Source organism: Anopheles marshallii, chromosome 3, assembly GCF_943734725.1.
Source record: "Anopheles marshallii chromosome 3, idAnoMarsDA_429_01, whole genome shotgun sequence".
NCBI lineage: Eukaryota > Metazoa > Arthropoda > Insecta > Diptera > Culicidae > Anopheles > Anopheles marshallii.
Window position 1 is genome coordinate 8143655 of NC_071327.1, and position 14552 is coordinate 8158206.

Genomic DNA, 14552 nt, shown 5'->3' on the forward strand with positions numbered 1-14552 from the left:
TCAGTGTTGTGTTGTTTTTTTTTTATTTACGTGAAATAGAAAAACACAAAAACTGAAGTTCCCATCCGACTACTAGTGTTGGTGCAACTTGGCGTATCGGAGTGTTGGAACCAAACCCCGGCAACGGGATGAATTTAATTTCTTTAAAATCAAACGATTGTTTACAAGCGACCTGCAATGTGCGTCGGTTCGATAAGCGCTCGCCATCTTACACGTTATCACGGTGGGCGTATATTGATAAGGGTTCTCTCACCCACTCCCTGTCTCGCTCCACCACCAAGGCATTTCACTGCTGTGCATCGAAGGCCACCGCGAGCTGTGATTGTATTGCGCAGGGGAACTCCCGGGAAGACACGGGTACACCGAAACGGTGTTGCGCCACCGGTGCGGGCCACTGTAGTTGGGGTGGCCCGGGTTGTAAGGTGATACAGCCAACATCAAAGAAGCTCGCGCAAACACAGTGTCAACAGCACCTGCGAACTACCGTCACACATGGCCGATCGACTGCAACCGATTGCTTGTTATATGCCGGAGTTTGCTGTAATTGAGCTAGTTTTTAAACAAAATTGCATTTGTTGTATTGATGTTGTTGTATGCATTGTTATGTTCATAGTACGACAAATGTAATTAGTTGTTTGCTAGTTGAGCTGTCACCAGTGAGAACAATTGTTTACTAAAGCATTTTCTTCACTTTTATTATTTTTGTTGTCACATCATTTTTCTCTTTTTTCGATTGTAGTTGTTCGATTGTTGCTTTTTCTATCTTATCTTATATATTTATATTTCATCATTTGTGTAATGTTTGATGTTTGCACTACTATTTTTTAGACTTTGTTTATAGCTATTTTTATTATTCTTTGGATGTAATAATTTTGTTTGGCTTGTTTGTTGTTTGATAAATCTGGCTCAATATTGATTATTGTTTGTTTTTGTTGTTTATAAGCGAATAAAATTTCTAAAAATGAAATGTAATGTTCAACACAACAACGAATATAATTCTAAATTTTCAAAAAAAAAAATCGAAGAATCAATTCGACTATAAAAATAAGGTTTAACTTGACAATTGGTAGCAACCGTAAAAATATAACATGAAATAAAAATAAAATAGTAAATTGAAACATTCTCCGCTCGATATTAGGCACGCTTCACTGGACACACTGTATCGATGACACCAACACATTGCTCCAAAGCTTCTGGCGCTAAGGAAAAGACGAACGGAAGAAATGCGTGTGTAGATAAAGCTATCTTATGCATGGCAGTGGCATAGTAGATGACAACACACAGTCGTTCGGAAGCCCACCCTTCCGTCCGTGTCTCTCCACCTAACGCCCCAAGCAGTCAGTTTTCTTTCACCGCGTCGTAGCACCGTTTTATCGACAGATGAGGTGTGGTGGAATTTAAAAGACTGGAGACACTTGTGTGTTGTTTCGTGTGTGAATCAGGTGCCATGTGATGGTGAAGCGAAGCTTGGGGTGGTGTGATGCCCTACCCCACCCAACCCCATATCAAAAGGGGGCCGGATGCGAGAGGGAGGGGGGGAGGGATGATTGTGTTGTGTTAGTAAGTAATTGGTTTCTAATAATTAGCTGCCCTTTTCCCGCGATTCAGTACGATTCGAACGACGGTAAGATTCGGTTGCTGTATTCGGGGCAAGAAAAGTGAGTGACTTTAGCGGTTCGTGTGGTGCGTCGATAAAATCGATAAAGCTTCAGGAAGGTGTCGACAGCAAGACGGGTTGTGTTTGCGCGTTTTAATCGTGGTGAAATGAAAGTGTCTTATTATCCCTAAGCTGGTGTTGTCATTCGACACGTTGCACAGTTGGCTGCATCAACCGGGTGTATTGAGAATCCGGTAAAAACAATCGATCCAATTGAAAGGCGATCGAACGTGGCAGAGCTTAAGCGTCATGACAGGTGTGGAGAATTGTCATCCCTTGAAATGGTGCTAAAGTGAAGAAAAGTGTAACACCACCCGAGCAGCGTGAATGTGCAGTGAAATTGTTTGCATAAGTGAACTGAAGACGGCAAGATACGTTCAGTTTGACCATTCTTAGGTGAAATTTGCGTACGATAGCGATGGCATGCTTTGCGAAGATCTTTGGTAGAAAGCACGGTTCGTTCAATCTGCCCGGTGCCGGGACGGGCGATGGTGAAGTTGTGGTGAGTACTGCGCTTACGGGTGAATTCTACACCCTGCCGGATCGGTGCTTCTTGCCGGACCACTGCTTCATACCGTTTCCGGTAGTTCAGTTGGCTCGAGATGGCGGTAGAACGAATGATGTTTTGCTCTTATCACTTGCTGTGGCTACAAGCCGCAATCAGGGTGTCTTTGGTACCGGCTCGGGTTATTACGAACCCATTGAGACAACGATTGGTGTTTATGATTGCTGCGGGACGGTCAAGTCACACCGGATACCGGGCACAAACCATCACGGGTTTGGGAAAATGGAGCAAGGTGCTCCAAATTATCCGGTAGTGTCTTTAGACGAGCAGCAGAAGCTAGAATTAGGTCACCGTTAAAAGGGGAATTAACGTTCCAACGTACGGGGGTACGAACGATGTTAGGTAAAGGAGACTTCATTCTGAACAACGTCGTTAGTAACGTATGATTCACGGAGAAATCGTGAAAAGTTAAGTAAAGTAATTATATTATACCACCAAACATGTAGTCACTTGTCACATTTTTTGTCAAACTTTTTTCATTAAATTGAGCTCAAACGTGTTGCAAACGGTACATCGTAGCTGTCGCGCCTTATCGTGTTACTATCGGGCAAAGTGTCACGAAATAAATATTTTCTTCAATCATCATTATCACTCTATTAAGACAAATGGGCCTGTTTTTTGTTGTTGTTTTGTGTTCCATTTTCTGGGGGAGTTGAGAGTCATTCTACTGCGACAATGAATGTGCAAATCTTGTTTTTGGTGCCTGCCTTGTAGAGGCGCTTTTGGGATGATTTTACCTCTGACGTCAACATAGTGGACAAGCAATGTCGAATTTGGCGATAAGGGTTGAACTGATCAGTTTGATGTTTGTTAAACTAAATATGTTTTTAATCAAACAGATGAACTATTAAACTAGTAATTGAATACAAACAAAGTGACAACAAAGTAGCTAAGAGTTGAGCATCAGTAAAGTCGTACCTGTCGATGCCTTTCTTTATCTCCGTCATTTATGAGGATCTTTCGCGGGACTGAAGTAGATCGCTTATCGCTGCAGGCTCAAAGATAGTTTGTTTGTGTAGCACTTGAAACATTCTATTTTGGGATTAGCTGAGACGTGTACAGCTACACAGGTTCGTTGTTCGACAAGTTGTTTTTTTTTTTGTTTGACAGCTTCTTCCTGTGTCCATTTGTGGGTTGAAGTAAGGGAAGGCATTGCGTCAAGTGGATGTTTTGAGGACGTATTTCTGCAGTGTAGCGATTATATTCTACGAGTGAGAAATGCAATACACTGTTGGTTCCGCTTATGTTTATTGGCGTTGTGTAAGACAACCTTCTCAAGATGCTAAACGGGAACGTTATAAAGTCGGCGCATGGTTTTACTCTCTTCCTGAACAGGCTACACGTGTAACACGGCGGATCTACGACGAGGAGCTTAATCAAACGATACCGCCAGTAAACCGAACCAATGGATACATCGGATTGGAAAAGGTACAGCCACCGTCACAGCCAACTCCACCACCATCGGCAGCAGCAGCAGCAGCACTGCAATCCACCACCGTGGTTCCGGCACAGGCGGTGGTCAAATCAAACGAACGTGAGTCAGGGCTGGGATCGTTGGATGAACAATTAAACATAACAAGCATCGCTACCACAAACGACACTAATCGCGAGCCCGATCCTTTCGGTCCACCAGAGGAACAGTGGAGCGTACAGGTGGATGCAGACCCACGGACAGTACCCACGGTCGTTGTACCGGCGGCACCGACAGTCGAGCGACGAGCATCGAGGCCGCGGGATTCCGAAAAGGCCAAAATAAGCTGCAGTTCCCGAGAGACTTCCACAATAGAACCACCATCCAGGCAGGGCCAGCAGCAACTGCTGAAGGATCTGCTGCAGAACAAAATTCTGCACATGCTGGCACTGCAGTCGAAGGGCTACAAACAGTTGACGAAGAGTGAACGGTCAACGTTGGTCCAATTGGAGAAGGAAATACAAGAGCTTCAGGAGAAGAGTAAACCCTCCGAACCGACGGTACAACGCACTAGTGAACCAAAGCGGACAGAAGAACGAACGGTTGATCAGAACCGCAACAGTGTTAGCTCGTACGAAACGAATCTCCCACCATCGGTGAAAGCACCGGTAATCGAGCCACCAGTTCCGAAAAGTGACAAGCCCACGCCGGGCAATCACACCGAGGAACATCTGCAGGACGGAGAGATGTCCGATTACGATGTGATCCCGATGCAGAAGTCAACCGAAGACGTCGTCCCGGAAGCACCAAGTTCGGAGGATGACAGATCGACAGTGGTGCCGCCCGATTTACCACCTCGTTTGAGCAGGGTAAACCTGCTGGAGGAAGCCGACGATACGTCGCAAGATGAGGAACCAACACCACCGAAGCTACCACCACCCAGGAGTCAACTCGAACAGAACCTCGTCGACGAGGTGTTGACCAGATCGTTGCAGGAAACAATATCTCGTCAAACTCTAAACGCACGAGAAGAAGAGAAGGTACTCATTCGTACGGTTTAGGGGTTGAAGTACATCTTGATGCAAATATTTTCACTTCCATTGCAGGAAATTCCACTTCCAACAGTGCCGCCACCATCGCGGGAACCTCCACCAGTTCCCACATCGCAACATTCCGATCAACCGATGGATGAAGATCTTCAAGCTCCCCCCAGAAAAGAGATGCTGCTGCGCAAGGTTTCATCTCAGCGATCGCTGATAGAGGAGCTGGACAATACGACCGGTACGCTGAAGAAAACGCGCAAACAGGGCGTCGTGTCGGACAAAACTGATCTGAAGGAATCGAAAGATATCGTCATTCCGACGCACCCGAAGAGCCCCGACACGGAGCTGCTGATCAAGACGGCGATCGTGGCGAACGACTTCCTGAACAACATGATGGACGAAGAGCGGTTACAGGCCGTTACCGCTGCCATGAGCTCGATGACCTTCCCGCCGAACAGCTACATCATCAAGGAGGGTGACATCGGGGCACACTTCTTCGTGTCGGAGGAGGGCACCTACGAGGTGGTGGTGGACAATAAGGTGATTAAATCGTTTGGCCGTGGGGTCGTGTTCGGCGAGTTGGCGATCCTGTACAAAGCGAAACGGTTCGCTTCGATCCGTGTAACGACGGGCGCACGCGTTTGGTTGCTGGAGCGTAAGGTGTTTCAGAAAATCATGATGAAAAGTGGTCGAAAAGAGCGGGAAGAGAATGTCCGCTTCCTGAGCACGGTGTCCGTGCTGAAGGATCTGGAGATAGAGAAGCTGCACAAAATATCCGATCTCCTTAAACGGGTAAGAGTTAGAGTTCATTGGGGCTTTTGAGAATAATAAGATGCTCACTAAAATTGCCAAACGATTTACAGGAGTTCTATGCGACTGGTTCGACCATCATCCAGCAGGGCGATCCGGGCGACAAGTTCTACATCATACGTGGTGGCAGCGTGAACGTGATTAAAACCGATAAAAAAGGCAATGACCGGCTGGTGGGAACGCTGCAACGCGGGGCATACTTCGGGGAGCAGGCTCTCCTGCACGAGGATCGCCGCCTCGCCAGCATCATTGCGAACCCACCGGGAACCGAATGTCTAACGTTAAATCGCATGTAGGTAGACGGGTCCGAGGGTGTTGAGTGACCAATGTGTTGTTACTGATTGTATTGTTTGCTCTGTCAACTCGCCAGTGCATTCAACGAGTTCCTGGGCGGATTGGATAAGCTGCGTGAGGTGAAGCTCTCCGACACGATACCACGCAGCTCGACGATGACAAATATTGTCTCAGGTGAGGCATCTTCGACCTGCAGGCATTCAGCAGGCTGGTCGGTGTCGGGGGAGCGTACCACGATTAACACGCTGTGACAATTGTGATGTTGCTTGGCTCGCCCCCACCGTTCCAATCTTGGCTCGTACTCACTCTTTTATTTTTTTCTTCTTTCGCTCGGTTTGTTCACTCCCCACCCCCACCTAGAGTACGACCACATCCAGCTGCATGACTTAACGTACATCGGGACGCTCGGCATCGGTGGTTTCGGACGGGTGGAGCTGGTACAGTACAAAACCCACCAAACGTTCGCCCTGAAGTATCTGAAAAAGATCGAAATGGTACGGCAACAGCAGCAGGAGCACGCCTACAGCGAAAAGGACATCATGCTAAGCTGCAACAGTCCGTTCATCGTACGGTAAGGACCTGTCGGTTTTTACGGTCGCCGGTCGCTCGTGTGCTCGCTTTTTGTTTCACGTTTGTTTGGCATTCCGCAGGGGGCGCAACAACCATTCGATACATGTCCGACAATCCGTATCGGGTTTTGGGGCATCGGGTTTTGCGTTTTGATTTTACGTTCTGCGGGAGACGCTCTAGAACGTTTCACCGCACACCGCCGCTGCTTGTGGTGTCCGATTTGAATTTACGTGGTTGAACGATTAGGGCAAGCTGTGTGAGGGTTTTCCATGTTCGGGAAAGCAATCCCCAGCGGAGCGAAACGGAATGAGCCGGGCGGAAACGAGAATTTACGCGGCGAGCGATGGGAAGAATCCGGAAAATTCGCGTTGGCTGCTTTGATCAGGGCACACGGGCCACACAACGCGTACAGTCGTGAGGAACGAGATGGTATGGGGTTGGTAACACTTTGGATTGAATTACGAGCTCGCGGAAAGCGATCGAACCCTGTCCAATCCCTTCGAGCGTTGCCGATTGAAACCGATACAGCAATGCGCGTTTTGTGAGATTGAAATGAATCTCTCCCGTTCCATCTCCATTATTTTTTTTTGCTTGGGATTTTGTTCTGTACACCCCACGGCTTTCCGGTGATTTGTGTCCAAACCGGAGGAAACGGCTGATGTCTCCCATTTCGCTTTGATTCGAGCTTTAGGTTATCTTTGATAAGTGAAGCGTTCGGGTCATCGCTAGCGGTGGGATGACTTTACAGTTCTGTAATGAAGTGACATTTGTAATGAGATACGTTTGATGCTTTTTTTTGTGCTGCGTCCTATGCCTACTTGGTTTATCGGAGTTTATCAACAAACACATATTTAAGAAGGATCTTATCATTCTATTTAAGGCAGATAAACAGTGGAAGTTTTAGAAGTTTTTTTATGTAAGTTAATTTTTCTATATGACATGCTGAATTAATCAAACATTAATTAAACACAAGTGTCAGATTTTCTTATGTTCTCAAAAACTATGCACAGAGAGTTCTTTTGCTAAGTGAATTATTGGCTTGATCGAGTGTTTCATTGGGAGAAGTTTCAGCATTGCAATTATCTGTTTAAAGTTGCTGAAAATAACCATCTATTCATAAAGAAACCCACACCTAATGTATAAATATTGAAGAATACCGCTCAGTATCGTAAGAAGGATGGACGGCATACTTAAATTCTTACTGATAGGACGAACATAATTCCTCCCATGTGTCTGTGTCTTACCACGTCAACTTATTTCTGCTTGCAGCCTGTACAAAACGTACCGTGATAAGAAGTATCTCTACTTCCTGATGGAGGCTTGCCTCGGCGGTGATGTCTGGACGGTACTGCAGAAGAGCAAATTCTTCGACGAGCGTACGGCGCGCTTCATTACCGGCTGCGTCGTGGAAGCGTTCGAGTATCTGCACAGCCGGAACATGATCTACCGTGACTTGAAGCCGGAGAACTTAATGCTGGACGAGAAGGGTTACATCAAGCTGGTACGTTGCACGGTTTGGCCGCGACCATTTTCCGATGTGGTTAGCATGCTTAAAGACAGCTTTGGTGGGCATGTCTGGTGAATTGCAGGTTGATTTCGGGTTCGCCAAGCGCATCGGACCGAATCAGAAGACGTGGACGTTCGCCGGTACGCCCGAGTACGTGTCGCCGGAAATCATCCTCAACAAGGGTCACGACCGTGCCGTCGACTATTGGGCGCTGGGCGTGCTGATACACGAGCTGCTGGTCGGGAAGCCACCGTTCCGTGGCAAGAATCACATGAAAACGTACAACGCCATCCTGCGCGGCATCGACATCATCGAGCTGCCGTCTCGTGTGCCCAAGAAGGCACAGGTCCTGATCAAGCGTCTCTGCAGACAGACGGCCGCCGAACGGCTCGGCTACGGCAAGAACGGTATTGCCGACATCAAGAACCATCCGTAAGTGTTTTTCGAACCATGTATGTGTGTGTGTGATGATGTATGTTTGCATTTTGATTGGACAGCTGACGTTAGCTGAATTGTATGTGTTTTTTTTCATACTGTTCTCTCCTTTTCATCCCTTTTCCAGCTGGTTCGGTAGCTTCGAATGGCAACGGTTGAAGGAGCGGACGATGCCGGCCCCACTCATCCGACCCATCGTGTCCGATCTCGATCTGTCCAACTTTGACGAGTACCCGAAAGATCAGGACGAACCACCGGACGAAACGTCGGGATGGGATATTAATTTTTAATTTGCTCGCATTAAGCAAACAAACGCAGACACAATGCACTAAAGACCCCCGGCACCGGTGGGTGGGCCAACCTGGTGAAAACCATTGCACCCGTTTCGTTCGTACCGTTTCGGGGGGTTTTTTTTCGAATTAATTTCCACAGTAAGCCATCCGTAATGAACGTTAATCAGTTTCATGTTTTACTTTCCCACCACCTTACAAACCCTCCACCAAGCAGCGAACGTCAACCATTAGGGGGGTTGTTTGTGTGGTTTGTGTTGGGTGTTTGTTGCCTGTTAGCCTGGAACGTGATATTCAATGGAGCATTAACAATAAAATTGGATCTTACGAGTACATTTGAACGTTCCCATCACGTTGCATCACGATTTTCATTTGCCATTTGTGTGATTGATTTTATGTTGTATTCTCACCCGAACGCATTACACCTGGTTGTGCGTTGTAGGTGTCAAAGGGGCCTGGTATGGGTTTATGAGTGATGGCTGGAGTATCAAACAGCACTTATTTCAATTGGGAAGCTGCATGTAAGGATAAAACCAAATCCCAACCCCATTAAGGGACGTAATTAAATTTGGACGAGTTTACGATTGGTCCGCTTCATCCCGCACCCCACTACACCACGATTCTAATGAGGGTTTAAAGAACACGCTCGCAATGTGAACAACCGGTTGTCGAAGCGTTTTAGGGGTCCGGAAAGTTTCATATCTCCGTAACCGTTTTATGATTATGATCTATAAAGCTTATTAATTAGCTTGGGTATTTTCTTCCTCCCCGTGGCCACCGCACACCCAGGTTGGCAATTTAGACATGGGCAGCTCATTTGCAATTCCAAGCGCGGTAACTTATATGGTTTTGTCGCTGAATTTTTAATTGTCCTCTCCACCAACCACCCCACCGTTTAGCATCCTTTGGATATGGAGCGTTATTCAGGATACTGTCATTAACCACAAAAATAAACTTCGTTGCTCACCTTCGCCACCAGCTAGTGCCACAAATCAGATTAGCACCCGTAATGCATCATTATCATGTTAGTCACGAGCCCGGCACGGTTTCTTGCTATCTAGACTGGGATGGTATCCTTTGCTCGTTGCACACTCGCTAATGCAATTGCATGTCATTATGAAGATGAAAACCTCATTACGCATGAGGCGAAAAAATTGAAAATTTAAAATAAAAAACCGGCGAGAAGCTCCACGATGTTTTTATCACACATTCTACCCAGCGTGGTAGTTCTTATCACCCAGCGGAAACTATGTTTCACTTTCATTTTGGGGTTTTTTTTTGCGCAGTGTCCAAAGGGTAAGTATATTATCTCAACCCAACATGTTTGGATTGAAACGTTGTTGAAAATGCTGCGCTGCTTGAGAAGTTAGTGTGTGAAGATTAAATTACGCTGACGTGTTATACATCAACCACATCCGGGGTGCGCTCACTGTTCTATTGCCGTCAGCTGCAGGTCGTGCAGGGGCACGGCTGCAGCAATAGAGGGGAAACCCGCTTTTTGCGTTGCAATTCTAGCAGTTTGCTGTTGGGTTTACTTGGGTTTAATCCAAGATCGGACATAAGCTCACACCAATTCCTTAATAGTTTGGTTTATCTTGTAAACCATTTTCAAAACGATGGCAATTCAGTTGATTGTCATTTAAAAAGGGGTTTGAAATTTCCACAACAAAATAAAGTTTTCCCGTAGCGATGGAACAAAAGCTTTGAGCTTTTATGTGGAAAAGAAATGAAACTCGAATTTTGATCGCATCAACGAGTAAATAATGAATAATTTGCAGCACGATTGTGGATGAGTTTCATTGGAATTGCTTCGGTAAATTATGTAGCGAGTGAATGCAAATATTGAAACAATGGTTCCATTGTCTGTATTGAAGATGGCTGAGGAACTTTCCTGCCACAGAAAAAGAATGGCAGTGTGTTTGTAGTAGATTTGTTCAAGTGTCTGTGAATGTTTTAAATTTTAAATCTAGAATTGCCTTTTTAAATTTTACGCCATAAATAGTATTAACACTACTTCTTTTAAAGGATGTCTTGTATTAAAAGGAGTAGAGTTTCGTAAGCATTTCTCTGTTTAAGAAAATAACTGACTTAAATATCCATGCTTGCATCTGACAGCAGTTTATAATTTTACACAAAACATAGCATTTGCTTAAGCATCCAGTTGAAACTCAAATTTTGTGAACTTAAACCAATCGGTAATAATGGGTCGGATTTTGTTGAAAATATCCAGAATATTAGCTGTACAAGAAAAACAGCAAATTACTCAAATTTTTAAGAATTCCAATCTCATTACCAAAATATGCTTCATCCGGTATAGCAAAGCCCCATACATTGGTAAGGATAATTATTTTCCCAATTTAAATCCTTCATACCCAGCTGTGGCTAATTTTGTAACGAAGTAAATTAATTAATTTAATAAACAATCAAAACAAATTAAAGTTTGTCACCTACCGTGGTGTCAGCATGATAAGGGTGGAAAGTACCGAAAATGCTGCGGTCCTTGTGTCATGGTCAGCCAACGACTGCATTAAAAAAGAAAAGAAAAACACTCAGCTTTTGCTGCATTCACCGCATTCCACACAGCCTCACAATGGGCGGTCGCCTGAATTGGCGCTCAAGGCCAACAATTCACGGGCGAACGCATCCGCTTTTCGGTGCCAACCGGAAACACCGTGTCCGGGGTCAGGTGCAACCGCACCATTTCCAGATGAAGGTTCGTTTCTCACCCTTTGCAGCTCACAGCGCGCTCATCGCAACTCACCGAAGTTCATCCGCGTGTCCTGTGCAAACAGCTCATTGATGGTTTCTGATATCTCACTATCTGGTTTACTGGGGCATCGTGTTTGGTGCGATAGCGATGGAACGGAGCTCGAATTGTTTGGTGCTTTGTACGCAGGCGTGACCGAACATGTGGAAGCTGTTTTCCCCAGAGGAACCACGAATTCACTTCGGTAAGGTCGTGATTCCATTCAAGAGCATTCAGGCAAGTGTTTGGGGTTGGGAAGCTTTCCAAAGTGTAGCTGGTGCTTGCGGTTGGAAACATTTACAAAGAAACCTGTGGTGAAACGTATTGGTAAAAAGAAACTAAGTTGGGATTTATTTTATTTTTTTATATTATTCAAAGTAAATGAGAATTTATAGAAGTATCATCTTGGCAAGATTCGCATATAACACAAAATAGCCAATATGTCTAGTGTGAATATATATGACTAATGTGAATTGTACTTTAATTAAGGATTCCAATAGATTTGAGCAGTATAGCCGGCCCGTTTCTCAAATTTAAATTTAACAAATCTGCTACAGTTTATAGAAAAAACGAGATAAATTAACTGCATTAAGAAAATTACCATAAATCTAGCCTAAGTTTCTTGTCTTTTTCTTGTTCAACAGTAATTTGTTTATCTGTTCATACTTCAACTTTGACTTGATAACTTTTGATTTGACTTTTTGTTTTATTAGTTACATCTTTACTATTGTTTTGTTTAAGAGGATGTTTGTTAATTATAAAACACAAACTTACCAATTTTGTTTCCCATAGTTTTAAGATTACTTTTACTTAACCAATTGAAGTACTTACAAACATACGACCGTAAACCGAGTGATAAGAAATTCATTCCTATAAAAATGAACTCTCGTTCGATGCTGGATTCACCCGTGTCGGCATTCGCTTGGTTCGCCTTCGTACCGGGGACGATCTTCGGGTCTCCGTTCGGGCTTCGGTAGCATGATGCTGTACGTGCCGCCGGAAAGGTGATGATAATCATCCTAAGCATCCGTCACTGCAGGCGCTCAACGTATGGGCCAGTTTCTTCTCGCTGGGCAACGGAACCGGGTCGACCGGGTTGCGTGCGCGTGCAACCGATCGCGAAACGTGAACGGCAAGCAAACCGACACGAAACGAACGATTCGAAACCGAACGGGGCCACGTATTCCGATACCGGTTAACACGTTTCGGTAGGGGCGTTTTCCAGGGTGCGAAAATCAAAGTGTGTAAAAGCGATGTGATTTCCTGAGCCGCTTTTCTCCCCGGGAAATTTGTGTCTGAGTTGGCGATACATGGTTTCGAGCACGGCAACGGAGCACCTGATTGTTCCCAAGGCTCTGAAAGTGAAAGTTGCAAGGTGCCACATCAAAAGCGGTTTTTTAGTAACAATATCAATAAGGGTGCTGCAGTTGCTTGCTTGGATTACCAGCTGATTCATAGACGACTGCATTGTGAAGGAGGCTTAACTGAAGACAAAAGTCATCAATTTAAATATTCCCCCAGCAGCAACCAAGGTAATCTCAGCGCAATCAGATTACAGAAGGAAGGGATAAAAGTCCGGCGAATGAAATAAAATCCCATAAAATGGACCAGCAGCCCCGAAATAGCTTTCACCTCCACCTTCAACGAGAAGCATTCATGTGCGTGTGTGTTGGTAAAAGGTGCGTTTAGCAAGTAAGCTTGGCCTACTAAATGATTTCCCGAAACAGCAACGTGCGGCGCAGAACGAACGCGTAGCATGTATGTGAAGTTTTCCATCAAGCTGAACAGCGAGCTCTGGTTGCTACGATGAGGCTGGTTTCTTACCGGTGCTACCGGTGGTGATGCTTTTCGAAGCGAAGGTTCATAGAAGAAGGCACAGCCTGCGACTAGCCGTGCTACTTTACCGGAAACTCTTGCTCTTCCGGGAAGTGAGTTCGCGGTGCGGAAACGACGAAATTTAAATTCGTCCCAACGCACTCTGCTCTGGGCCGGAAGTGTACGGTACCGTACCCCGTGTGCCTTTGGGGTGTACTGTAATTGACAGTGTGTACAGGGTAAAGCGGAACCGGTGGAGTGTGTAGGTTTGTGCGACGCAGTGTGAGGTTCCTGTGTAAACGTTACCCACACACGTGAGGGTGTGAGCGTGAATGTGCGGGTGAGAAGGAGTGAGATCGTAAGTTTGTTTAGTGTGCGCAAGGTTTTGAAATGGATAAAATTTAAAAAGCGGAAAAAAGCAAAAGATAAAGCACGTAAAAGTTGGATGTGAAAAAAGGTGGGTACTTTGTGCCAAATATAAAAAAAAGAAGCAGTGAAAAAAAAAGAATATTTCTCTGTTGGAAATGTTATACTGAGTGATGAAGGTGATGATGCTACAACGCACTATAAATAAGGGGCGTAATTAAAGTGTGTCCGCAGGTGATGCAAGTGTTGCCTGACCTGACCAGTCGCGAAATGTTGGGTTCGGCTCATTAAAACGTCCGTTAAAATTGTGCGTGCAGAGTGCCATTTGCGGAAAGCGGCTTGCCAAGTGGCACTTTCATCGCGCGAGCGAAGAAAACGTGTGAAGGTGAGTGAAAGAGGCGACCGGTAAAAGTGAGCGCAAGTGAATGCTGTGACTGCGACAAAACGGTTCATCAACGCTCCGGAACGGAACGGCATCTACGGGAAGAATAATGTAAATAATAGATTCTTATGCTAATGAGAGTGTTTCTTATAGTCCTTCCTCCCGTTTAAGCACAACTTTCCATTCCTTTATTCCTCCCTTATCATATGGACCCCAGATAGCGGGGGGGTGCACATTGGTAACTTTGCACGCGCATATTGATGGTGCCGTACGTTGTCGTTTCCCAGATGGTTGCGTCCGTTGGTTAATTGTTGCGAAGCGAGAATCTTAATGTAATGGGTCGCGGTGTTAATTAGATTTAAAGTTGGACATTAGGGGACGCCACAACGAGACTGCCGTAACCATGGCGATGGTTTATTCAGGAAGGAAACAATTCAGTAATGGGATGCAATTTATCAGCCACGTCTTTTAGCTCATTGCGATTTAATTCACCTAGGGAATGCTCGACTCGGTGTGGTTTCTTAAGTGGAGGAAGGTTGGCCTTTTGCCACATGAGACCGATTGGATTGGTAATTGATAGAGCGGTCTGTGGGAATGCTTGAGTGAATGGGAGAGATAAAATCCAGACCAGGTTGATTGTGTTGGTTAACGAGGATGTGTC

At 45.4% G+C, this 14552-nt stretch overlaps 1 protein-coding gene across 1 annotated transcript; it reads left to right on the top strand.

Annotated features, from left to right (window-relative positions):
• Positions 1–2075: 2075 nt before the first annotated feature.
• On the top strand, positions 2076–8582 carry LOC128716313 (cGMP-dependent protein kinase, isozyme 1). Its single transcript, XM_053811233.1, has 9 exons — positions 2076–2159; positions 3558–4673; positions 4740–5468; positions 5540–5778; positions 5857–5954; positions 6141–6351; positions 7620–7851; positions 7940–8289; positions 8420–8582. Exons 1-9 carry the CDS (start codon positions 2076–2078, stop codon positions 8580–8582), a joined length of 3222 nt encoding a protein of 1073 aa, XP_053667208.1.
• Positions 8583–14552: the final 5970 nt, after the last annotated feature.